At 43.2% G+C, this 25,581-nt stretch overlaps 4 protein-coding genes across 4 annotated transcripts in view; 1 reads left to right on the plus strand and 3 right to left on the minus strand.

The window, feature by feature from the left end:
• LOC310806259 (adhesion G protein-coupled receptor D2) overlaps positions 1-1,730 on the minus strand; it is a gene marked incomplete at its 5' end in the record, with an annotated part of 64,029 nt that extends 62,299 nt beyond the window's left edge. The window contains 3 exons of the mRNA XM_083672309.1: positions 184-417; positions 1,211-1,235; positions 1,695-1,730. Of these exons, the coding sequence (XP_083528435.1) occupies positions 184-417; positions 1,211-1,235; positions 1,695-1,730 (295 nt within the window). The remainder of the gene's footprint in view (positions 1-183; positions 418-1,210; positions 1,236-1,694) is intronic.
• A 1,071-nt stretch (positions 1,731-2,801) lies between these two features.
• kif14 (kinesin family member 14) lies at positions 2,802-16,960 on the minus strand. The gene is made up of 29 exons (XM_083671231.1): positions 15,807-16,960; positions 15,348-15,602; positions 15,115-15,202; positions 14,751-14,849; positions 14,579-14,631; positions 14,445-14,475; positions 14,198-14,305; positions 13,932-14,048; positions 13,616-13,734; positions 13,176-13,348; positions 12,500-12,647; positions 12,112-12,175; positions 11,750-11,934; positions 11,389-11,491; positions 11,140-11,297; positions 10,817-10,964; positions 10,293-10,451; positions 10,000-10,135; positions 9,797-9,890; positions 9,567-9,702; positions 9,084-9,187; positions 8,060-8,160; positions 7,451-7,681; positions 6,935-7,122; positions 6,017-6,172; positions 5,526-5,648; positions 5,239-5,313; positions 4,325-4,466; positions 2,802-3,862 (listed from the first exon to the last, which is right to left on the minus strand). The coding sequence occupies exons 1-29, from the start codon at positions 16,925-16,927 to the stop codon at positions 3,477-3,479; spliced, it is 5,001 nt and encodes a 1,666-aa protein (XP_083527357.1). The 5' UTR covers positions 16,928-16,960; the 3' UTR covers positions 2,802-3,476.
• A 694-nt stretch (positions 16,961-17,654) lies between these two features.
• ddx59 (DEAD (Asp-Glu-Ala-Asp) box polypeptide 59) lies at positions 17,655-22,403 on the minus strand. The gene is made up of 7 exons (XM_083671220.1): positions 21,216-22,403; positions 20,421-20,612; positions 20,091-20,180; positions 19,509-19,760; positions 18,755-18,907; positions 18,339-18,467; positions 17,655-18,000 (listed from the first exon to the last, which is right to left on the minus strand). Exons 1-7 carry the CDS (start codon positions 22,086-22,088, stop codon positions 17,734-17,736), a joined length of 1,956 nt encoding a protein of 651 aa, XP_083527346.1. The 5' UTR covers positions 22,089-22,403; the 3' UTR covers positions 17,655-17,733.
• A 1,055-nt stretch (positions 22,404-23,458) lies between these two features.
• camsap2a (calmodulin regulated spectrin-associated protein family, member 2a) overlaps positions 23,459-25,581 on the plus strand; it is a gene marked incomplete at its 5' end in the record, with an annotated part of 34,774 nt that continues 32,651 nt past the window's right edge. Inside the window, one exon of the mRNA XM_083672533.1 lies at positions 23,459-23,597. Coding sequence (XP_083528659.1) covers positions 23,459-23,597 — 139 coding nt within the window. The remainder of the gene's footprint in view (positions 23,598-25,581) is intronic.

Below are 25,581 nucleotides of genomic sequence, written 5' to 3' on the forward strand. Positions count from 1 at the left end.
AACACTTATTCACTAGACTGTGAGGGATTATATGGCCATGTCGTCAGTCCAATTTAAAATGTATTAGCCATATTTTCGTAGTTGGTGGGTTTATTGCCCGAGGCACACACAAAGACCCTACTGTTAAAGAGAGAAGGTGCTGATATTTCAATAAAAGTGTCAGAAATGGCACACTGAACTCACTTTTTAAGTGTGTCACGACTTTCCTGGCAATCCACACAGGCTGGGTTATGTTCAGTGACTTCAAGAAGCTGGTCAGCTCTCGGTTCTCAAAGGCGTTGGAGACCGTGGCTAGGGACCCTGACCGCTGGTCACAGAGGCGGCCAGCCCCATGCCACGGTAGCCTGACTGGTACATACTCATAGTAAGACTCATCGTATGTAAACAGGGTCCTGCTCTCCAACGTCAAAGCTGTATCTGAAAAAAACACAGCAGCTTTATCTCAAGTGCCTTTCCTTGATTCCTCGCATCCTCTCTTCTCGCCTCCTTCTTAAAATGCAGAGGTGTTGGGCCTTGTTTAACACCTAAAATGCATCCTTCTTTCCTCCCTTCCTTGGATAAAATCACCTATCTGACATGACTTCATTGGTGAAATCAATACAATGAAAAGCTTGCTTTGACCAATCCATTGACCTTAGATCTATGATTACTTCAAGGAAGGACACACTTTAGGTAACAGACCCATGGTCCAAACAGACCCATGGTCCAAGAACAGGAACTTACTGTAAAATCTTCTCGACTAATGCTTTTTGAGAAGGAGGCAAGAAACAGAGAAAATACTTCTGAGATTCACCCAATAAAGAGAGATGGTTAGTGGAGCTCACTACGTAGAAATTATTATAAACTTCTAGGGAATAATACAATTTATAGAGGCTGTCATTGTGCAATGAGAGCAAACTTCCTGCTCTTTTGGACTGGTGTTAAACCATGTTCTTGGTCAGTGGTCAACATTTTACATGATCTCAGCATAGTGAAGGATTAATGATAGGAGACTGACTGGTGAAGTAACTGATGGAGTAACCGAGACCACATGCTCAACCGCAGTCTATTATGTGTGGTGGAGTCATACGTTTTTGTAATTATACATTATCTAAAAGGAAAACTAATAGCTGAGAACTTTATCATACATGTTGTACACAGGTCATACAGGCATAGATCTATAATTGACACTACGCCTCTTGCAGTGGATACAGGTTAAAGGCCACCTTACCTGATGTGCAGTGATGAAACCAAATCTGTGAAATAAAGAAAAGTGTTAACCAACCTGTGGGTTTTTTTAATGGTGGGTCTTTCATATTCCAAAAATGTTCCTAAAATGTTTTAACATGAATAATGATATCTCAAAACTATTTTTCGCTGGATAACAATTCCTACATACCCTTAGGAGAGATAGACTATGGATAGCACACAGCTCTTGCATAAGAGCATTTTAACTTAAATGACATCAAGTCCGTAATAATACATGATATATGTATTTGTTGTGATATACATGAGACATTCATTAACAGTGTTTCTGTGTGGGCGTTTTAAAATGACATTGTGTTCAATTCATGATTTGAATATATTATTTCTTTGCACATGGAAGTGTTTATGCGTGTATTAGAAACAAACCAACAATTGTTTTTTAATAGGCTAAAGAATAAAAAAAAGTAATTACATATGTAATGAATTATTATGAAATTGGGTGTACTTACAAATAAATTCGGATATATTATCCTAAACCACTGCATCCTGTCAACAACAAAAAACGCCAGCATGATCAACTGAAGTTACTGTACAGTAGAGGAAGAACATTGTATACGGTTTTCATAATCTAATGATATAATTACCGCGGACATTTTTGCTCAAATGCATTCGATTCGAGGTTACTCAGGACACATTCGTGTTTCTACCTGAGTTAGACTTTTTGACGGATGGTGTCCAGAAAGTTTTCGTGCGTCCTCTTCATTCCACCTCCATCGAGACTTCGACGCCTTTGCGTGATTTTAAAATAATTTCAGTTCATCAAGCACTACATCTTCTCACCTTATCTAAAGAACCAAAAAACTGTATGTTGTGTTTCTCGTATTAACTACACGTTAGCCCTTCTTTCGGTTTATCCTGCAGACTTCAGGGAACCTCCTAAAGTGACATCAGAATTGATGAAGTGATGCAGAGCTTTAGCGCGCAAGTGGGTGACGCCTGTCTGCAGCGGAGAGAGATGTGCGAGCTCAATTACTGAACGAATGCATCTGTACATTAAACGAGTTATGTCCATGGATGTCTTTTTAAGGGTTCCTTTAAACATGTATTTTAGTTTTAAGTCCGTGTGTTCAAACAGTTGAAATCACAACATACTGTAGTAAAACATAATCTTAACTTTTGTGTTGATTACTGAGTGTCATCTACAATTTCAGAAATAACTTGTGTGGAGCCGTTATAATATACCAGATGCTGATTGCTGCGGAAGATCACTTAATATACAATATCCAAATGGTTGTAGCTTACTGTAAACTCCTAAACGATAGTCCATGTTTGTAATATATATATATATATATATATATGTATGTGTGTGTGTGTGTGTGTGTGTGTGTTGAAGAATAGGCCTCCGCATGTTTGACAAATTATGTCTTTACAAAGGGAGACGTTGAAATAAGAAGGGTTTTCACAAATGGAACCAATGATTTAGAAGGAGCTCAGCTAGTTGCCTCATGATTCCACATACATCCATTATTACAAAATAACATTGAATGTAAACAACACAACAATACAAACAATAAACAACAGTACAAAGTAGAGCAATAAGAATTTATTATGCTCACTCAAAACACAAATTGTTACATAATTGTGAGGCATCAAATCTTTACCAAGACGTTACATAAAAGGTATTTAAGAATCAATACACACGGTAAGAATAGACAATGACAAGGACTTTGTGCAAGGTTAAGTGCAAAAATCTGAGGAACCTTCTCCTGAGTGGAGTGTGTGTGTAAATTGTGATGTGACAACCTTACCAATACTGTGAGCTACAGTAAATTATTGCATATTTACCTATGTCTACGTATTCACAAACAAGTGTACCAGATTAATCGCAAAAAGAAGACTGAAAAAGAAGATCTACTTGCCTGGAACCTGACTGAAAGCCTGCTTGGAGTACAATCTAACTAAGTCTCTACCTGCGACGATAAAGTATACACCTGGGATCCTCATAGGTAATAATGCAACTGGATGGTCCTCTTGAGCTGAGGCTTCTTCAGCAGGGTGAAACATTACAAAACGTTATGTATAAATATATTCTGTAGATTGCCAACTCTCCCTGACAAAAGAATGGCTGTCAGTCAACCATAAAATGTACATGACATGACTATCTATATTTCTGAGTAAGCCCCTCGTGCAAACATTCTCGTTCTAACTGTTGTTTATCTCTAGATCTTTCCACCTCGAATATCGGATTGGCTAAACATCAACATAAAGCCCCATCTTGATACTGATGTGGCTCAAACCCAACGTGGATCGCCATTGGATGCAGAGACCCCAGAGGACAGAGAATGCATAATATTGGGAACTGCTCTGTTTCTCCAAGTGTTGGAAGACGCATAGCCCCCTTCCTTGGCCGGATCCCTCTCTTCTGCACTCTTCTCTGAGCCAGACGACCCCCTCCTCTCCACTGAATCCTTCTGGTCGAAGGCGGTACACAGGGACCGCAGGGCCGAGTGCAGTTCGTCACGTGCCGCCATGACACTCTGAACGCAGGGTAGCTGCAATCCAGAGACAGTAGCCGCCCCCATCCCTCTAGGCAAGCCGTTGATGACTTCGTCAATGGTTTTGGTGGAGGAGGAGATGGCCTCCCTGCAGGCACTGAGGCTGGAGTCACTACTTTTACCTAAAGGATGGTGAATGAGAGGAGACATTCAAGTTATGCATGTACGGTACATCACCTACACGGGCCCTATACTGTAGTCGCGAAAACATCTCTCCCTCATCTCCTATCCTGGATGATCACTGAAGGACTTTTTAAAAGGAGTACTTTACAAAAAAAAACATTTTCAAGTATATTTTTCATCTGTCTACCATAATACCATTATTTTGTGCATTACAGCCTCATAGATATCCCAATGACAAGCTTATATTTACTTCCTGAAAAAGTTCATTGATGATGCATTTTGACACAAAACAGAAAAGGGTGGAGAAATGGGACACAACATGTGAATTGTTATGCTAGTTCATGGTAGTTAAATGAAAGACAGGACAAGGAAAGGAGGCTATTCAACGCATTTGGACCATAGCTTAGATGCATTGCTGAGCCAATGGTTGTTTTTCCCTAAAGCCAAAGCTGTTTCCGTACCTCTGAGGGAGGGAGACAGAGAAGAGTGGAGCTGCCTGATGGCCTGGTTGAGCTGGAACAGTTTGGCTGCCGTGGTTCTCACTCTGTGCAGGTGTGAGGGATCAGCGTCCTCCCCTCCCTTCTCTGGGCTGTCTTCCCTCTCCTGTGTGTAGACACACACACAGTCATTGGAATACACACACACACACTCTCGCAGATGTTACAAGTCATTGAAACCAACACACACACACACACACACACATATTACAGTTGATGTAAGTGGAAAAATATTGAATGAACCCTTTCCTGTGACAAAGACCTATTGGTGCATTTCCCTCATATACTGCAGCAGAGAAGCAACAGTGTTGATCCCAATCACAAATCGCACTCCAATGATGCAATAGCCCAAAAACTACAACCCTAGACTTTCGCTCTGCTCCACTGTTACGAAAATACAAATGAGTGAAACCACAGCTCTCCATCTCTCAGAATCTCAGGCCCAGGGAAAAATCACGTCTCGTTTTGTCTGGACCCCTTTTGTTTGATAACAATGAGGTTGGTGGGGGGAGAGACCCCCCCCCCCCACACACACACACACACCCTTTTTGTACGCCGCTATGATCGACGCTAACAAAAGGCGCTAGTTTGTGCACGGCAGATAACGGCAAACAAGCCCGTTTACGGGTGACTGATGACACTTCATTCAACACATTCATTACCTGAACGACATGCAACGGGAGACTGGGCAGATAAGACCACGACGACAGGGCGGTTTGGTTTTACAGGAGCAATAAAAGCTGGTTAGCACCTTTAATGGGGCCTGCTGTGGCTAGGAGTTATTCATCTGAAACGTTTAACATCTCCTCCCCCCCCCCCTCCCGTGTCAAGAGAGACCGACGAGGAGGTTTGTTGTTATAGTGGTTCAGCTCACCCACCGTCATGTGGCAGTGGATGTATCTCTGGAGAGCGCAGGACAAGTCCAACATCTTGGATTTGAGACTCTGCAAAACCTGTAAAAAAAAAAAAAGCAGGCATTTAAAGAAAATAAATGTTTCCCAAATCGTTGTATAATTATTATAATTTAATTATTCCTATGCTAATCATTCAATTCACTATGAAAGCATATCAAGAACAGATATATATATTAAAAAAAAGAAAAATCTACTAGTCATATGCAGCACTGGGTAGAGTATAAATTCAGAAAGGTACTACGAAGTCTTACTGGGGTCCTGGGGTAGACCAGCTGAGCCTCTCTCTGCATCTCATTGGTGGCCGTAAGGCCCATCTCCAGAAGAGAGCGTACGCCCTGACAAGTCCCCTCCAGCAGAGACATGGCCACCGACCGCTGAGGGGGAGAGACACAATCTGTCTGAGTGAACTTAACCCCATCAAGGACCAACATACTGTAGTACCAACATACTGTAGATGTTACCTTGTTTTATCATTATTAGGGGTGGTGTGGCATAGAAAGCAAACATTGTTGTGTGAGGTAGTCATGCCTTGCATGCTAGTACACAGCTGAAGCCAAACATCTATACAACGTAAATATATAATTCCAGCAACAGTTCCAGTAACAATCCCCCCTTCTCCAAGATAACATACACACATCTCATTTTCAATTCTCAAACATTATGGAGAGAGTTTTATTACAGCTGGCCCCTGAGGCCTACAGAGAAAGTAGCGCTGGTGGTAACAGCGTTGCAGGAATGTTACCTTGCCCATGGCGTCGGCGGCGCCCATCTCTGTCACATGCAGCCTAGTCCCCGTCATGGCGGCGAGCCGACTGACAACCCGCAGCACCACATCCAGACACTGCCCACTCTTCCTCTGGGCCTCCGTCACCATAGACGAGATCTCAGAGTCACAGCCCTAGACACACGTTCAGAAGGTAAAGTAGATGGTAAAAATTAAGGTAAAGTAAAGGTAAATAAATGAAATGGCAAGGCAGGTGGTGGAAAACGGAAGTAAAAGATGTTTAGTGTTGGTGCTGGTGAAGGAATTTAGATGTATTTTCCTCTCCCTCACTCTTCATATATTCATGTTCTGTTAGGGGCTCACGGTCGAGAATTCCCTATGCTTGTCCATTTCCATACACACACTCAAACAGCTCAAAGCTAAGACCTGTCAGTCAACACCGTGCATTTTGAAAAGCTGCTCCATGTCAAACTGACTCAATTAGAAATGATGCTCCTTTTTAGAAATGGTAATGTTTGAGTCTATTCTGTTTAACAGGACTAAAACAGTCTGTAATGTCTTTGCATGTGCAAGTGTTGCGTTGGCCTGTGCATGTTTTATATTCTCATTCACTGCTGTCTAGCTACTGTGTTGTATTATGACCTTGATGTGTGATACGCAGAGCCGTTTTGAGGGATCTGTACTGTATGGCTCTGGTGACAGCATACCCATAGTCTTTTGTGCACCATTTCATTCCGGGCTATTCTATTCATTCCATCCAACCATCAAGGTCAATCTAAGATAACTAGTTTTTAAAGAGAGCCCATGGTCCAAAAATGTAACAGTTTCATTAGTTCACAAAGAAATATAGCAAAATATCAACACCTGGAAGACTAGCCCTGTGTCTGTCTGGGCTAACAGAGACCCCAATAAATCAATAAAAACACAATAGTCCACCTGAATGAGAAGCTGAAAGTATCCGCCCATTCTCTTGACTTGAGTCTTGAGTTCCTCAGCGGAGGTGTAGAGTTGGCCGGAGGTGGGCCTGATGCTGGCCAGCCACTGCATGGTGACAAACACAGCTCTCTCTATGGCCGAGGTGGCCTTCACTAGCTGGGTCTGGGCCTCCATGTTACATGCAAACACTAGGGCCATAAAGTGAGGGGGAAAACAACAACAGGTTGGTGTTTAGCCAGTGGAATGAGGCCAGATGTAAGTAGAGCAAGTCGTAGAGGAAACAGTATGTTATAGTACTACTATTACAATAAGATCACAAAGGCAATACAGTAATCCCCCCCCCGGGTCATTGTGCTGCTCCCCTCAATTCAGCCATGCATCATGTCCCACTGGGACCATATATACTGAAAAATGTATGCACTCACTGCAATGTAAGTCGCTTTGGATAAAAGCGTCAGCTAAACGGCATATATATTATTATTATTATCATTAAGACATTATCGGTTCAGAGCTTACCGTTGTCCTGACTGTTGTCGTCCAGGCCGTCATACAAGCTGGAGATGCTCCTCACAGACGTGTACACACAGTAGAGGTCAAGGGTCAGCCTGTCCGCCATGCTCTCCTCAGCGCTGTCACAACCACGGAGCTGGGCCACCGTCTGGCTAATCAGATCTTTGCAGATCCCTGGCAGGGCGGATTCTGATGTTCTGGGGTGCAGGGACGGGGGTTTAGCCACACCCATCAGACCTGGGACAAATGTCAATGTCAGAGATAAAAGTTGAACGACAACATGAATACAACTACTGACACACTGACACTCATGGGGTGATAAAGGTATGCTACTACTCCCATAGATTTACATTCAACTGTGCTAATGCGTAGCCTACATTACCTGAACTTGGGGAGGGGGGGAATGTTCCTTTCTCTAGCACTGTGACTGCCGATGGCACGTGTTCTTATCAAAGGTTTTACTTATGATGACTGATTCACTTGATTCACTTACTTGACAAAAGTACTTATTGTAAGTCGCTTTGGATAAAAGCATGTGCTAAATGACGTAAGTGTAGCTGGGTGATGCCAATGCTACGAGGGTGTTCTGCTGTCTGCTGTCCAGTTATGTTTTACCAGAGGACTGTGAAGAAGTGCTGTTGAGGCTCTGGATGGGGTGTACTCGGATCTCGTAGAGACGCCCCGAAATCCTCCTGCCCTTTAACAGACTCCTGCTCCTACAGGGCGAAGAAACCAGAACAAAAACACACACATACTGTAAGTCTCAGTGGTTCTTGGGGTGGTTCTCTAAACAGTCAAAAGTCTCCTTCATCTGTACTGCCAACAGGTCAACGCCAATTAATTGCTGATAAAACAGTTTAACTCCATTCCCCTTTTCACCCGTTCTTTGTTTTGAGATCAGAACAGATGAGGAATAGCAGACGAGGAGAAGCTTTCACGTTACTTAAGACTATTGCAATGCACCCTTGGACTGCTGGTGGTTCTGAGCACTCCAACACATGGGATGCACATAAAGAATAAGCTAAGCTGCGCAAAGAGAGGGAGAGCCGTGGCTGCGGGCTCAGACTGTGGTCCACCAGAGAGCTCAGGAGGCAGAGAGAAAGAGGGACGAAAGAGTGAGACAGGGAGGCAGAGAGAGAAAGAGAGACCCACTGAGGCCCTGCCATGTTTCATTTGGCCACCTCTCCATTAGCCTCGGCACCAACAGGGCCATAAACATGCCCTGACAAGAAGAAAAATAACAACGTGGGGGAAAAAATGTTGCCGAGAGGTTATGTGGTGGTTGAGAGGAGAACATAGGAACGCTGGCTGCCCTTTTCAAAAGGCTCCGTCTCTAGTCTACATGCATAAAGTTATTAGCAGGAACAAAAAAAATTAAAAAAACCTGAGGGAAATATTCTGTGGCTACTTCTTTCACATCAAGTTTAAGAAAAGAAAAGCAGACACATTGAACTTGCAAGACATGCCAAGTCGTAAATCAACAGTGTGGAAATATCAATATGAGCCCTTGAAAAAATAACCAAAGCCTTCCACATGTTCACCAAATGATGATTTTCCATGTTCATCATGTTACTTCCGACACACTTGTGAGCACTGGAGGAGGATGATGGGGAAAGAAAAGCAGAAAGACTGCAATTACCTTCGGCGTGAGAAGGAGGAAGACGTTGAGGAGACCGATAAATCTTGCTCCCACTCATCATTGGGGTCGTAAAACACATCGTCATCTTTAGAGCCGCAGTCCCCCTGAAGATGATAAATGACTGCTTACTTACTGGATCTCATTTATTCAGTTTAATGAGGAACGACAACCATGGACGATGCCCCCCCCCCCCCTTTCATGCATAAACAAGCTATTTTGCTCTGTAAATTAGGGTTAACACTGGCAAGTCCACATAGAGTAGATGTCAAACTGTTGTTAGATTCAATGGTTGTATGAGAAGTATGACTAAGACAATCAACCAGCTGTCCTAATAATGTCTGTCTATCTACATGCATGAAAATATGGGCCAATTTCACAGGCAGACCCAAATTAAGCAAAGAGAATCTCCATTGAAAGTGCTTGACGGTCCATGAGTAGGGTCATGGTGGTGTGGAATAGGTCTAACCGAAAAGCATAACCAACCTGGTCCAGTTCCCTCATGGCAGCCATGTTGCTCTGGAACTTCTCCAGGCTCCAGAAGGTGGAGATGCCAAGTTTGGTGTTCTGGACTTGGACCTGCAGCTCGCCCTCTCCCTTCTCCTTCTCAGACCCCTCGTGTCTAAAACAGTGGGAAGATCAAGTTTAATCTATGGAGCATTCACATTCAATTAAAAAAGCTGTATTGAAATTTACCCAGGAAGACCGATTCATACCTGCTGAAAACAGCATCCTTCCTGAGTTTTGCACTGATCTTGTTGGCCTCCTCAATCATCAAAGACAACTTCATGGCATCCCATTGAGGAGGGCCTACATAAAGACCATATAACAGATCAGATGTGTGCCTGTAACACTGGAAAGAGATGAAACACTGTTAACGCTACTACTGTAATACGTCCATTTAGGCGAGGTGGGTTACCATGCTTTGGAGTCCGGCTGTTTTCTCTCAGAGCTAGTTTTCTCTGCATCTCCTCCAGATCTTTGCCAATCTTCATCTTCTCAGCCTCCAGAGCTTCCACAATTTTCGCCTGACGGACATCATGGTCTGCCATGGCCTAGAATGCATGAAACCCACCCTTTTGATTATACACAATCCACATACACAATCGTGGATAGAAAATCCAATGCAGATGGAAATGCATTTGTATAGAAAGGACACACAAAACTTTCGATTGAGCAGAATTGAGAGTCACACTCTCTTCCTCTGCTGACCTGTCTGGTGGCCTGGGCCTCCATGTGCAGACGCAGGCGTTTTTTGTGGGTGTCCACCTCCTGCTCCAGATGGGTTTTGGCTGACTGGAGCTGCTCCATCTGGCTGACCACTCTCTGCTGGGCCAACTCCTGACGCTTCTTCCTCTCACTCTCCTCCTCCTGAGGACGGATGTGGACGGTATGCCACAGCAAGTTAGTATGTTCATTTACAAGACACTATACAAGTTCAGTGCATGCACATTAATGGCCAGTTTCCGGACTCGTACACAAACCTGGACTAAAGACCATGCTCAATGGGGAATCTCCATTGAAAGTCATCTAGTCCCAGAGTAGGCTTAATCTGTGTCCTAGAAACCCCACCCAGGTAAGTGTTGCATTGATGACTTGATTGGACAGTACACTATGCTGCTTTTCTGTGCCTTGTGCAATACATAAGGTCTGATATGTACCAAAAATAAAGTGAGTGGTCAGTTTTCATCCTGGCTTTTTCCCTGCATACTTATTGATAAACAAGAATCGCATACCAATTCTCCCTCCAGGGCTTTGATCTTGTTCTCGTACAGCGTCTTCTGGTCTGTCAGCTCCTTCTGAGCCATCTCCTTGGCCACCTGGATCCCCTGCATCATCTCCTCTTTGGCTTTCAAACGCGCCTCTTGGATCTCCGCTTCTAGTCTGGAAGACACAAAATGGCCACCCAGTTGCATTAATAGGCAAGTGCAATTTGCGTTACCATTGTTTCACAATATCAGCATGATTGAATTTCTGCTTACTGTATTAAAATGATATGGACAGTCAATCAAATTGATATGTGATGAGCCTTCAAAGTCTCCTCTGATTCTTTACTCACTGAGCTCTTTGCGCCGAGAGCAGCTCATTTTTTGCAAACTCAAAATCCTTCTGGCCATCGCCAGAGCCCGTCCAGCAGGACACACGTTTCCCACACTGCACCTCGGCCGGGTGGTTGAAGCGGAAGTAGTGGTCTCCACCCAGGATCACCCTGTCACCCTAGCAACCCCAAACACAGGTGAGTGAGCTCCTAGTCAGGTTTCTAACACAGTGTCTTTTTTCAATGATCTCATCTTTGTAGAATATTTACATGGTGCAGGACAGCAGACTCAGAGACTATGGTCCCGTTGACGAAGGTCTTGGCGTTCTTCATGGGATTGATGCTAACCGTTCCGTGAACATTGGAAATGACACTGAGGGCAAACAAAATACAATTCTAGAACATCATTCCACCAATAGAGAACCACAAATGATAAAAGAATGATTTACTAAATGATACTAAAAATTAAAAAGGTGTTAAGTGAACACCTCACTATCAAGTGACCATAAAAGCATGAACATGGTGGTGTGACAAGACAGAGAGCCAGACAGAGCCAGACAAACAGGCCTCAGAGGCTAAACGTAGACATGCACCATTAAAACAGCCTGTTTAATAGCACGTTGGTCCTCACCAGTGCTGGTCTGCGATAAGGGCCCCTGACAGCTGGATGTCGTGGGCTGACTCAGACTTGAGCCGGCCGACCTTGGTCTGTCCCTCCTTTATCATGTATAACAGCATCTCTGACAGCTGCGGATCCTCGTTCAGGTTCACAAGGTTGGGCAGACGGTTGTCCACTTTAAATGTGATGCCAGCTTTCTGAAACACACAGGGGAGAGAGGGAGGAAAAGAGACGTAAAAAGCGGAAAGTCATTCATTTTAAATATAAGTGTGGTTATATGTGCAGAATAAAACGGTTAGATAATAAGGAGGGGGGGACACAAAGGGGTACAAATGAAAGACTGTGTTAATAATAAAACATAACAACCAAATCACCTGTAATTCTTTGGTTTCTTCACGCTTGCGCTTCTCCGCCTGCTCCAGCTTTTCTCTCCATGCTCTGATTAAGATGAAGGAATCAGATGATCAAATAAGACCCAAGTCTCTACTTACTTCATAACTCTTAAAATGCATCTTCCCTTCTCTTTGAATAAACCACCAAACTAAATGATGACATAATTCAAAATAGAATAGAAATATAAGGCATACTTTGAGCAATCAATTCATGTTAGATCAGTGATTACTTCAAGGAAGGAAAATATGCATCTTTTTCTTTATTCTAACAGGGCCAGTCTCATGGGTTCCAATCTGTCCTCATGACGTGGTGCCCATCCCACAAAGCCATCTGAACAACAGGGCTGAGATGTGGATGTATGGTGATCACCTGTGGGCCTCGGCCATTTCTCTCTCCTGCTGGCTGAGCTGGCCCCTCAGAGCGGTGATCTCTTGCTGGAACAGACGCATCTTCTCCGGTTCGATGCCCTGAGCACTCATCTGGGCCGCTCGCAGCTTCTCCACCTCCGCTTTCAGTTCTGGCAATACAGGACACACACATACACAATAAATGCAAGATGACCAAGTCGAAAAAAAATACCACAAGAGCTCCCCCGAGTGCCACAAACAAGGAAGTGCAGCAGAGCCAATCTCCTTTGAATAATACCTGCAAGACAGGCATTTAGCCCCTGTGTGATGTGACGGTGCATAAATAAGGCCTGATGGCAAGGTTAGGGCCAGGCTTTAATTTAACTGGAGGGGGGAACCCAGTGATGGATGGATAGATAGAAAGGAGAGAGAGATGGATGGGAAATAGGGATATATATATATATATATATATATGAGAGAGAGAGAGAGAAAATAGAAGTAGGAGTTGTTATTGTTACCACTGTTATTAGTGTTACTGTTCATGTTTTTTTTATTTCCCATTCTGTCATTGTTGATTTCTAAGTTCATATATGCATGCTTTGGCAATGTACGAAGCCTTACAATGCCAATAAATCTTAATGAATTAAATGAGTGAGTGAGTGCGTGAGGGGTTGTGAAAGAAGAGGGGCAGGACTGACCTCTTATGAGCTTGGCGTTGGTGTCTTCGTTGACCTTGGCCACGTTGATGATCATGCGGGCCTGCTTGGCATAGCGCAGAGTGCTCAGGCTCTCCTCCACGTTGCTGCCCGCTGGGCTCAGGGTGGCGATCATGGCTGTCTTGGAGTTGCCACCCAGGCTCTCCTTTAGCAACCTGGGCTCAATCCAGAAAACATTAGCATTTAACCTCTCTCTCGTTAACCAAGATATATTATTCAGATGGTTACATTAACTCAAAGTGATTAACAAATGCCTGGATATAGACAATTCTATACATTTCTCCCCCAGTTTCACAATGACTTATGGCTCTATTGAGGAATAAAAGAAATCAACCTCATCACTCTTGCTTGTTTGACTATTTGTGTATCTGTAGGACTACTCTGCGCTATTCTAGTCATTGGAACCTGTAGGCGTCCCTCACCAGGTGAGCACAGACTCTCTGTAGGGGGTGAAGACCTTCTTCCTAGTCTGGGCCTGCTCTGACAGGGCAGAGATCACCTTGCCCAGAGTCAGCAGAGACTTGTTGATGCTCGCACCCTCCTAGAGAGACAAGGGAAAAAGTGACTATGGAAAAGTGATTATGGATCAAAACCGCTTTGATTACACCAAATAAATCAACCAAAATGTAATGTTTAAGGGTCAGACATTTAATCATAGCAATCACAGGCAACAAGCATACCTTTTAACATTGTTAATGTGGATGAGTAAAGAACCTGTTCCCTGATCTGTGTTCTTACCCTTAGGCGGTCTCCACTGGTCTGGGCTGTGGAGCAGCGCTCACTGCCTGCCAGGTCCACCAGGTTGATCCTGCTGGTGATCCGGTGGTCGTGCTCTTCCCCCTCTACAAACTCAGTCTGCAAACACACACACACAATTATAAAATTAGCAGTATTGTAATTGTATCATTAAAGTGTAAATATGCACTGTGCCCTGGGCAGTAATACAATATGAGAATATGGCCAGGAGGGAGGAAGGGCACACACCCACACACACACACACACACCTTGGTCTGGGTCATGACGAGGGTGAAGACAGAGTGTGAACGGGAGCTCTTGTCGTTCATGCCAGTGGCTGCAGTGGCTCGCTGCTTGTTGCCCAGCTCCAGCCATCCCTAGTTACACAGAGGAAAGAGGTTTAGCAGCCATGCTAACCAATTGAGCAATTTATGTTTGCTTTATTTGTTTTCAGGGAGAAGAGACATGCCAGAGCTCAGCTAGAGAGATAATATGTTCAGAGAAGGTCCAACTTACCTGAATGTCTGCAAAGGAGCTCACCACATTCCTGTAAACAAACAGCAAGTAAATCCATAAGACTAGCTATATACCATTACATTCAACAAGACCTAGTTTTGCCAATAAAAAAAAAAAGGAGGAAGTTAGCTCACGTGGACAGCTCAGCAACATAAGGGCCGTGAACTGGATGTTCTCTCACTCTCAGCTTAAAAAAACACACAAAACATTTATTTGGTAATTCACCAGCACAAAACAAAGTTTAGCCAACCAAGATTAATTAAGATTTTAAAGACATCTAGACAGTATGTCAACCAGAGTACTCACAGGCAACCTCTTCTGGTTCTGTTCGTCCCTGGCCACCAGCAGGTCGTGGATTTTCTCATTGTACACCTCAAAGAAGCTCATCTCCAGATGGCATGTTACCTGTAATACGTAAACAGACACATCTTTAACATAACTACGAAATACAAAATCAAGATTTGTATCCAAGGTCGGTCATGGTCATTCAAGTGTGCGATATCTCTTTGCTATTTTTGGATACTGAGTTATTCCTGCTGGAATCAGCACCTTGAAGACTGTGCACAGGGCGTTCACCTTTGTATTAGACACAAAACAACATTGCATGATGTCAACTTGCCTGAATCAACAACATGCACATCTTAGCATGCATGATATGACAAAATACTACCTCCTGATTCTCAGCCGAGGACAAACGAGTGAAGAGCTCCTCACAGAATCTTGGCGTTACCCCTGCCTCCTCTCCAAAACCCATCATACTGAAGAGAAATGACAAAACAAGATTCACAATCCGAACAATCCAATTGAACTGATATGAATGCAACAACAGCTTACAAATGTCATTCAACATACAGAAATATTTGACTAAATCATTTGAGTGTAGCTTTTGTATGAGAGTCTCACGTGTAGGACTTCCCAGATCCAGTTTGGCCATATGCAAATAGACAGGTGTTGAAGCCCTCAAAGGCTCTCTCAAGAAGAGGCTTTGCTAGTTTCTCGTACACCGTCTGCTGGCTAGCAAAGCTTGGGTCACTTGTATCAACAGAGCAGAAGGAGAGGTCATATGTGAAGGAGTAGCTCTGTTTGGTGTCTGGGTGGTGGACAACAGTCTCCTGGTTGTCCATGAAGATCACCTGCAGGGCTTTCTCTGTCTTTTCTCTGAAAACAAGTCAAGGGAAATAGTCATTGAACAATTCACTAGCATCTCTACTTAATAGACGACTAGAGTTGGCAGAACAGATTTGGTGGTATATGCAAGGGCTATCAATAACACCAAATGAAGCCTAGTGTTAAGTCAGGCTGACTTGAAACAATCAATTATAATTATATATGCAAACATAAAACAAACTTGTTCTGGCTTACCTAAGGTTAAATGGCCTTACTCGGACAGCAACCGTCACTGCACTGTTCTCCATCTTCAGAGAATCCTGCTTCAGCACAGCGCTGGGTCGGACCAAAGGCTCGGTCGACACAGGTACTGGCCCAGTTGTCGAGTGCTTCGCCATGCTCACATCTCCATTGTGCCCAACGCTTATCGTGGTTGAGGTCTTTCTCACCTGCGCTGGCGGTAAGGTGGAGGTCAGGTGCGCTTTCTGGACACCCACCATGAACTTGTTGACACGAGGAGTTGCGACTGACTTTCCATCCTCTACTGCCACCTGTGCGTGCGTCTTTGGCCTCTCCAGACTTGCATATTTTATTGCCACCGCTTTGGGGGCCTCTCTCCCTGCCCATCTCTCAAAAACTTCCTTCTTTGCAGTGATTTTCTCAAATGGAGTCTTTTTAGTGGGAGTTGAACACGTTGTGCCCTTGTCCTCTGACTTGGCGACGACCCTTTTGAAAGGAGTCGCTGGCTGTTTTAGCGCAAATCTGGATGGCTTTTCCTCTCCTCTGCCTGGCGTGGTTAGCAGATTTATGATTTCTTTTGATTTACTTTTAGGCGCTGTGTCCCTCAAACTAACAGACCGAAATACACTTGCACTTCCAGGAGTTTGAGTATTTGATTCAGAAAGAACTTTGGATTGATTCGAGTCGGTACCCCTGACCAAACGCTGTCTCTCTGTTGCTTTGCTGATATCATTGTTTGCGCTTTTGTCAATTGAACCAGTCCTTGTTCTGCGTTGCAAAGTTAGTCTTTTTTCAGGTGCAGGTGTGCTGTTCTGGGTGTTCTCACTCATGGTTGTTCTGTCTCCGTTTTCAGCACCTGTTTTTCTCCTTTGAAGCGTGAGTCGGCCACGGGCAGGTGTGCCATGCGTCTGCCCTCCACTTTTTGACAGCGAAGAGATAAGGTAGGTCCTGTTTACCTCCTTGGTTTTATCCAATGTCGTATCCTGGTCTTTGATGCTTCCCGTTGTCACCTCGCCCCCGCTCATCTCTGTCGCGTTTCGGTCTTTCGTGCGCACACTGGTACTAGGTGTCTTTGGTTTCACGAAATTGTCATAAAAAGCGGTGTGCTTTTTCGAAGATATCGAGAATAATGACATAGCACTGTTTGGTTCTAAAAAAGTACAACTAAAATAATTAAAATCATTCCATCAATCGCAAAGTGTAATCTTCTCCAATGTCAAAGGGATGAAATTGATGTGGGTGCACATATTTCCCTGCAAATATTTGAAGTGTGTTTAGAAACGGGATAACTCACACAAGATATGAAATACATACGTTATCTTAAGAGTTGGTTGACATGTAGCTCGTTAGCTAGCCAACTATGCACCGTCTTAAAAAAACGTGTTGGTGAAACCACTGTTCTACTTCTCAGCCCACAACTTATAAGTGAAGCATCAATATTAATCACATACTCAAAATCACCAAATGTGTTAGTCTCTTCGTAAAACAGATGCATTCAATACATTTTGGTTTGTTTACCTTTTCACTGTCGTGCTGTCACTTCTTCCGTTTCAGCGCCGCTTGAATTTCAAACTCCTCACAGCGTTCTGTCATTGGCTAATCATTACGTCAAGCCGACGGCAAAACAATACTGCAGTGTCAGTGGTGAGAAGGTAGAGGGCAGTATTTTCAAGCTTGTGAAAATGACAGTCAAGACTAACAGTCGAAAGGTTGATCTGATAAAGCCTCTAATTACGACATTGACTTCATGGATCTCATTCAATATTCCAAACAACATATACATATTGTAACAAATATTCCAATCCCTTACTAACTTATAAAACATAATATGTAGAGCAGTAAAAGAGGGTGTCACACGTCCTCTCAATGATATTCATTTATTCAAAATGTCCCATATATACAAAAATAAACACATTACAAGTGCATCCAACAGAATTGGCTCTTATTTCTTTGAGCTCCTGTCGTGTTTCCTGATGATGTCGAGGAGGTTGCTCTTGGTGACCAGGGTGTCTTCCTCCCCCACTCGCTTGCGTTTCTGCTTCTCCCTCCTCTGCAGCTCGTGGAGGTGCGGGTGGTTGAGGAGTTGAGGGGGAAGCTGAGAGCCTGTGGGCTTGACTCGGTTCACCACCTCCAGGAACAGTCGCTTGTTGTTGTTGTTGACAAACGTGATGGCCGTGCCCCTGTGGCCCAGTCTGCCCGCCCTGCCAACCTGGAGGAATAGGAAGGGCATACAGGTCCGGTTAGGAGGACTAGCAGTCATCCAAAGAGAGCGATATCATGCCTAACACTGATGTGTTATGTACTCCACTACCAGTATCACCCATATGTGGCTTTAGACAAAAGACTAATATTTGGTCAATGGTAAGGCTCCAAGAAAACTGCTGTGTAAAACAGGGTACAAAGAGGTGTGTGAGAATAATCATTTCAAATCTCGTCAAGCCAAAACATTACTTTCCTGACACCTTCAAGTGAGTATGAGAAAAAGTGTCTTTCACTCTCTTGCTCATTCATTTTTCAAGGTTTGAGGTGATGTCAACCGTGACCAACCTGATGAACGTATTCGTCCATGTTGGGGGCCATGTCAAAATTCACCACCAGTTTGACATTGGCCAGATCAAGCCCCCTTCCCAGAACTCCTGTGCTGATCACCACCGCAAAATCACCTTCAAGAAGACCCTGAATACAAAACAGATTAAATTTGAAATGATTTTCAAGGAGGCTACACAGGATATATGAAGCCAACTTGTCTATTTAATCTTCAATATAAATATCTGGTGCATTATCAGTGAGGTGCAATATTGATGATCTTGCCATTTTAAATATACCTTCATGCATCAGGACTGATACCGACTCTGTTCCACAGAAAACATGACGTTCTCCTTTCTATCGTGCACAACTCTGTTTGCATGAGGTACTCATTGTGCTGAGTACAGTAATATTTCCGTAGTTGCCATTGGCCTCACCTTGAGGATGCGGTTGCGTTCCCACTGGGTCTTATCTGAGTGGATGGCCACAACGTTGAGGTCCATGACCTTTTTCACAGCCTCACACAGCAGGTCTGCCCCCAACTTACAGTCCACAAATACCACCACAGGAGGCTGGTACAGCTTACTGTCCTGCAGGGACACAAGACAACACAGGGCAATGCTTAGATTATAGTATTTCTTCAAACTTCTTGTGAAGAGTTTTGCTTACAATGCTTGCAAAAGCATCAACTAAATGACTAAATGCACTATGTGCTATATCTCGAGAGGTATACACAGGCAGACATTTCAGAAATGTTGGACAGTAGATAAGTGGGTTGGAGGTAAAAGTACAGAGGAGAGCAAGTTAATTTCCCCCTAAAAGGTAGTTAAGGTTCAGCTAGTCTGATCGATGCAGTTATGTAATTTCTCCAATGGGTCTAGGAGAGCTTAATATTTTCCTTTTTTTCTGCTTTGAATAGATGGTATGAGCCATTGCTCAGTTTCCTGGAGCAGGGCGATGGCTGAGGGCCCACCCATTTCCTCTGGAGAAGGGGGCAGGGCTGCAACAACGGCAGTCTAAATATTGTTCAATGGGAGACCAGTCGTTAGGCGCTGCAGGAATTCCCACTTAAGTTAGTATAACTCCAAGCAGTAAGTGGTTTTGTGACATTACACAGAAAGTAACAACCCAAACTGCAATTTTTTTTATCTACACTAAATCACTGAGAAAGAAAACTGTTTCTCTACATACATTTAAAATCTCAAAGAGCTTCTTTTTCTTGGAGGGCTCCTCCACCCAGAGAAGGATCTGTCTGACGTTGGCGCAGGGCTGGTTCTTCTCCCCGATGGTGATGCGGACCGGGTCCTGGGTCAGTCTGGCTGCCAGCTGCTCCGTGCCAACAGGGATGGTGGCGGAGGTCAACAGGGTTTGGTGGTCATCAGGGACGTGTTCTAGAATCTCTAGAACCTGCTGCTGGAAGCCCATCTTCAACATGGTGTCAGCCTACATACCAAATACATTAATAATCACCACATAGAAGAGTTATAAAGATGTCAACTTGAATAGTTTAAGACAGGGTACATGTTCAACAACATGACTTCAATACTGTAATATTGAATGGAAATCATATGGGAGAAAATAAAGAATGGACAGCACGCTATCCATATAAATATGAAATAATAATGTATATACATTTTTATTGCATGTATACAGTATGCACGTGCAATACATATATTATGATTTGATATTTATACATTGAATTGTGGATTTTTCATGATGATTCAGTAACAACAACGTTTATGTTGTTTGTTTATTTCAGGAAGATTGTCTTACCTCATCAACCACCACAACTCTCACTCCATCCAACTGCACTGCCTTCTGCTTCAGGATCTCAAGAAGTCTCCCTGGGGTGGCTATTATTATCTAGAGACATAGTAGATTGAATTGTAATATTATATATAATTAGATTATTATACAGAACATTTTGAGGGCTTTGTGTACAGTTTGATAAGCATACCCAACCTGTGCAGTATAATGTTTTTGGTTCACATAATGTTGAATGATGTTCTGGTATGTTAAACATTGAAATGATATCAAGCAATAATCTGATGCATATTGAAGTGATGTTATATGAACTGTACAAACGTTGCTGTAACATTGTACCTTGATGTTCCGTTTGAGGCGGTGGAGCTGAGGGGGCAGAGGCATGCCTCCCACCAGTAGTGCAGTCCTCATGTTGGGCAGGCCCATCACAAGCTCCTTGGCCTGTCTCTCGATCTGGATGGCCAGCTCCCTAGTGGGCGTCAGGATGAGTCCCATCGGACCACGCCCACCCTCCACTGGTTTCTGAGAGGACTTCACAACAGGAGGGCTTGGTTGATTCAACATGGTCAAATTTCACTGGTTTGACAACTACAAGGATTGCAAGTGTGCTTGCTCATCACCAGACTAAAAAGTTGATTTTTAATTCATGATTTCTTTCAAGGCCATTTATAATGCGTCACATTTGTATTGTATTTTTATCTTTTCTATTTTTTATCTTTTACCGTGAGATAATTAAATCAGCCTAGATGTTTTTTTCAGGTGACTATTATACACTTGGAATCCACATAATATTGGCATGTTTTGTTACACATTTCCTTCAGTTTTTAAATAGCCATAGACTCCTTTTCTCATGGGTAGCAGTATATAATTTGAGACTGCAGCTTAGCCACAGACAAAAATAGGTCTTTCCTTATGAATTACTCATTGCTGTTGCTTCAAGGGAGAAAGAGTGAGAGAGAGGGTAAAATTGGGTTAACCGCTGTGCCAGTCCAATTTTTTAAGTTTACTTTCTCCAGAAACAATGTGAAGTGCCAGCTGTAAGTGTGCAATGCAGCAAATCTAGGTGTTCATTTTCAATTAAATGTTTTTTGTGTTTATTGTCTTTATTCCAGGGAATAATACATTTCACTGTACCTCCAAGGCCCGCACTACCACTGGCAGGAGAAAGGCCACAGTTTTCCCTGAGCCTGTGTCGGCACTGGCGATCACATCCCTGCCAGTCAAGCCCACGGGAACCATCTGCATCTGAACCGGGGTGGGTGTCTCATACCCGGCCTTCTTCAGGTTGGCACCAAGTGTCTTGGGGAGGTTACAGTGCTCAAACTCGATGATGGGTCTGTCCACCTCATTGCCTTGGGCGACAATACTCAGCTCCTGCTTTACCCTCTGTACCTGTTCCTCAGTCAGACCAGAAATGAAGACATCCTCCCTGTAGGAATAGCCCATGTCTAGTTCCCCCATGATAGTGGCACCACTGTCAACAGCTGGCTGTCCTGACAGTGAGGTCGTCTCCTCCCCAGCCTGAGCACGGTTAAAGGCGTCCTCCCCGTTGCCCTTCCCCATCTTGGCCAGATGACTAGCCTTACACTCCAGGCTGCACACGTCATTGTCCGTACTGTCGCAGATGTACTCCCCGTAGCGGCCGCACATTACACAGACGGGTTCCCCCGGTTCGGGCCATCTCTGGCTCTTTCTGAAGGACTTTACAGGTTCCTCCTCGTCCTCGCTGTCCTCTGGTGAAGACTCGTGCAGGTCCTCTGATGCTGGAGGAGAGCTAGCCTCCAGGGATGGAGGGTCTGTCTCCTGGGGGTTCGGGTTTTTCTGTGTCTCATTGTCCGAGTTTGACTCCCTACACTCCAGGGGAGTTGCAGTGGGACTCTGAAGGCTGGTGGTCTCTGCAGTGTCATTCTTGTCTTCCTCTTTTTGGCTCACCCTGCACTTCTTCTTTGAAACTTGACTTGGGCCGTCTGCAGGTCTCTTCACTTTCAGAGACCTTGGCATAAACATTTTCTTCCGAATGATTATTCTATGGCGTGCATGAATATGTGTGATCAGACGGTCAGCATACGCAGTCGCAGATGTCAAGTCAACCTGTGCACATAAAAGTGGATATCAATGTTAGCTAGCTAGCGATAGCACACGGTTTGCTACATTTACAATACTATACATAGAACTAATCGATAAGAGAGCCAGTAGGCTATTAAAACACAAGACCTCTGCCAAAATATGATATTAATTGCTAAAGATAACAATGCAGTTTTTGAAATAAACATGCATGTTCTCATCTGCAAAGCGTTCTCAGTTTGGTTTACTCTCATCACTCAGGACACCGACTCATGTAAATGACGTCTCCAAGTGAATTGAATGCTGGGTACTGTAGTTTAGAATGTGATCGGGGTGAGTAAACAAGTAGTGGGCAATAGGGTAGGCATATGTGGTTTATAGGGTTTTTAAATAGTTTTTCACTTAAGCCTATGTTAGTAACTAATTCAAAACCTCAACCTAACATGAATATGTTTTAAATTAGTTGGCTACTTGGCTAAATAAACTATAGAACACAATTGGATTAAATGCCATGTGTGATAGATGCATTCCAGATAGATACATTCTTAGGCCTAGATACATCTCGCAGGCCTAGATCATATTTGATCATGCCCAAGCAGGCATTTTCACCTAATTCTGAGACTTTCATGCCCAATGATCACTTGTATTATAAGGGAAGGGTAATTATCACTTGTAGGCATGTGTCCATTCACATGTAAACGGACATTGATATGCAAAGACACTGTACATTCAGATGTATTTGTACAGAGTAGTGAAGGCATGCTGCTGTCCTCTTTTGTATGTGGTGCAGTTAGTGGCTGGGTGGTACGCGCAAGCGCAGTGGTTCAGGTCTTTGATAGCCACAGTGCGGCAGGGAAACCGCAACAAGCGAGGAAAAGCAGAGACTGAATAGAGGAGGGGAATACGAACAAAATCCAAAGGAGAATATGTGAACATGAAAGAACTGAGCTCAAAACAAGAAACTTGGATGGATTGGGAATGTTTTTCTCATCTCTAGCTGAAGAGAAGATGCGATTTTCCCTCTGAAATTCTGAAATAGGTTGACAGCTATCCAGCGGACCCAATTTCAATTGAATGGATGAAAAATACAAGCAGGGGCGCTCAAAGGATTCATATTGACAACGTCAAAAGAGTTGCAAAACAATACGTTACCAATGGCTTGCAGTCGACCTCAGTTTTGATGGCATCCGATCAATATTAGGAATTGAAGGCTGCAAAATAAGTCAAATTTGGTGCAATAAATTCCATTGGTGGGATGTCATCGACTTCTATTGCTTCATAGTAACCATACGGTTTCAGACGAGGGTGATATTATGGGTGAAGTATCGGACACCAAGGAAATTAAAAAGACGTTTATTGTTCCAGCAATTAAGTCTTTCGATCATTATGACTTCTCACGGGCAAAGATCTGCTGTAGCCTCACATGGCTTGTGGCCAAATCATTTGGGACAGGTAGGTGGCGTTTGTATTGCATTTTTAAAAATGCTTTATGTGTTATTCATTTAACAAAAAACAGACTCTCATATGCTTGCTAGAGAATGCATTATTGATTACTGAAATTGTGTCACCTCTATCTAAATAAGTAGGTCTATTCTGAAGCACTTTATTTAGGACTGGCTGTTGCAGCAAGAAACACACACACACACACACACACACACACACACACACAAAGGAGACCTCCACTAATTAAGAAAAATAACTGTTGCATGATCCTCTCTAGATCAGATAGGTTGCAGTGTAAACATGAGGAAGGTGTGAATGGATGCCACAAATGGTCTCATCACCAACAGACTGTGGAGGTCTCCTGCTTCAGTGCTCTAAATCTTGACCATAACAGGCCCATTCCAGGCCTATGGGCATACACCCTATTCTTGCTTATTCTACAGCAGTGATGCATTAACCCTGAATCTAGCTTGTATTACCTGTGTAGCATAGTAGTAATACAATATTAATGATGTAATAATAGGAGTTTGGGGCTGACCTTTTTTATTTGTGGTGGTACTTGATACATTCATGAATTTGGATATACACTCCAACCTGGACCTGAACTTTGCTCGATCTAGAGGGGGAAGATCATGATTTAAGATGTGCATCAACGTTGTGACAATCATAGCACAGATGTTTTCCTCCTTACTCATTTGCTGTGAGCTGTATCCCGTCTCAATAGCATGGTCACTAGTGAACAGAGGATCTTCTGACTCATCTGTACAAGGCCCTGCTCAATGGCGTGGGATGTTATTGAGCTGGCCTAGCCTTGGGGTATTTTGCATTACATTTAAAGTTACTGCACCTCGAGTCTCGTTCCCAGTCTTTAGACTCAAGATGAAGTGTTGTCAGCCTGGCAAACAAGGCTGCTGTATTTCTCAGTTGATGGGGGCTCTAATGGCACAATTCTTTGGAGAACAACAAATACTTACTCCCCTACACTCTCTGTTTCTGATTTACAAGATGCTATTTTTGCCATTGGATTAATTCAATTCTGATCCGTAATCCTGCTACCACAATAAGCAGTAGTTTGCCAAAGGAGGCTCAGTATTGTGTTGTACTAAAGCCTACTGTTTACTAAGTTGAAGGGCACAGGGCTGTAGCAGTGATTGCTGAGCCAGAGGGCACAAAGTAAGTACACTGTCAGCTCACTCATGCAAGAAAGTAACATGAATTATATTTCATGTTTGCATTGTGTGGTGAAATATCCGTCTTATCAAATAGGTAATATAAAGGTTATTTTTGTTTGTTAATTTCTGCAATGTCTGCACCATTTGATTCATGTACATTTCAAAATAAGTTGTGTATTGATATAGTGTATAAGTTATCTGTAATAAGTTATCTGTAATAAGCCACACAGTTTATAGGCCCCAATTTGCATATACAAAAATTGGTAAAATTGGGGCAAAGTTGACCATCTTTACGGTAAAATTTCTAATAGACGAAATAATCTGATGAGAGTTCTTAATACTGCGTATAGCGTTTCCATGATATGCAATGTATTTTCAGACTGTTTACAAAAACTCAGATTGAATAATTACATTTTTTTCAAAACCATTGTTACAATCAAGCTACAATACGCTGTCGAGTATTCTGGGTTGTAAGGTATTTCCTGATCTGCACAGCACTATTTGCTGAATGAAATTGGGGCCCTAAGACTGTTATGAGACTTTGATAAGTGTGACTTGGAACTACTTCATGTAATAGTATTACTTTGTACTAATAACAATTCAAAAGCTGTAGTGATATTTCCCTCTGATACCAGAAAATATGCAAACTTAAGAACACACTGTTGTCCTTTTCTCACTGCCAATATGAATGAGAAAAAGAAAATAACAGGTAAATTGCATTCATTCTGCCACAGCTGATATAAGTGATGTAACTGCCAGTAACTCAATCCTAAACAAACTGTTGTGATGAACAAACAGAGCTTCCTTTGCTGTTGGTGTGT

This window comes from Argentina silus (genome assembly GCF_951799395.1).
Source record: "Argentina silus genome assembly, chromosome: 6".
NCBI classification, from domain to species: domain Eukaryota; kingdom Metazoa; phylum Chordata; class Actinopteri; order Argentiniformes; family Argentinidae; genus Argentina; species Argentina silus.

Coding starts and splice junctions, on each gene's coding strand:
- ddx59 (XM_083671220.1), bottom strand. CDS start 22,088: ATGTTTATGCCAAGGTCTCTGAAAGTGAAGAGACCTGCAGACGGCCCA. Junction 20,181..20,420: donor GCCTCAAACGGAACATCAAG/GTACAATGTTAC, acceptor CTATGTCTCTAG/ATAATAATAGCCACCCCAGG. Junction 18,468..18,754: donor AACGCAACCGCATCCTCAAG/GTGAGGCCAATG, acceptor TTTTGTATTCAG/GGTCTTCTTGAAGGTGATTT.
- kif14 (XM_083671231.1), bottom strand. CDS start 16,927: ATGTCATTATTCTCGATATCTTCGAAAAAGCACACCGCTTTTTATGAC. Junction 6,173..6,934: donor ACTTTCAGCTTCTCATTCAG/GTGGACTATTGT, acceptor ACGTGTGTCTAG/GGCTGTGACTCTGAGATCTC. Junction 5,649..6,016: donor CCGCCGACGCCATGGGCAAG/GTAACATTCCTG, acceptor TCTCCCCCTCAG/CGGTCGGTGGCCATGTCTCT.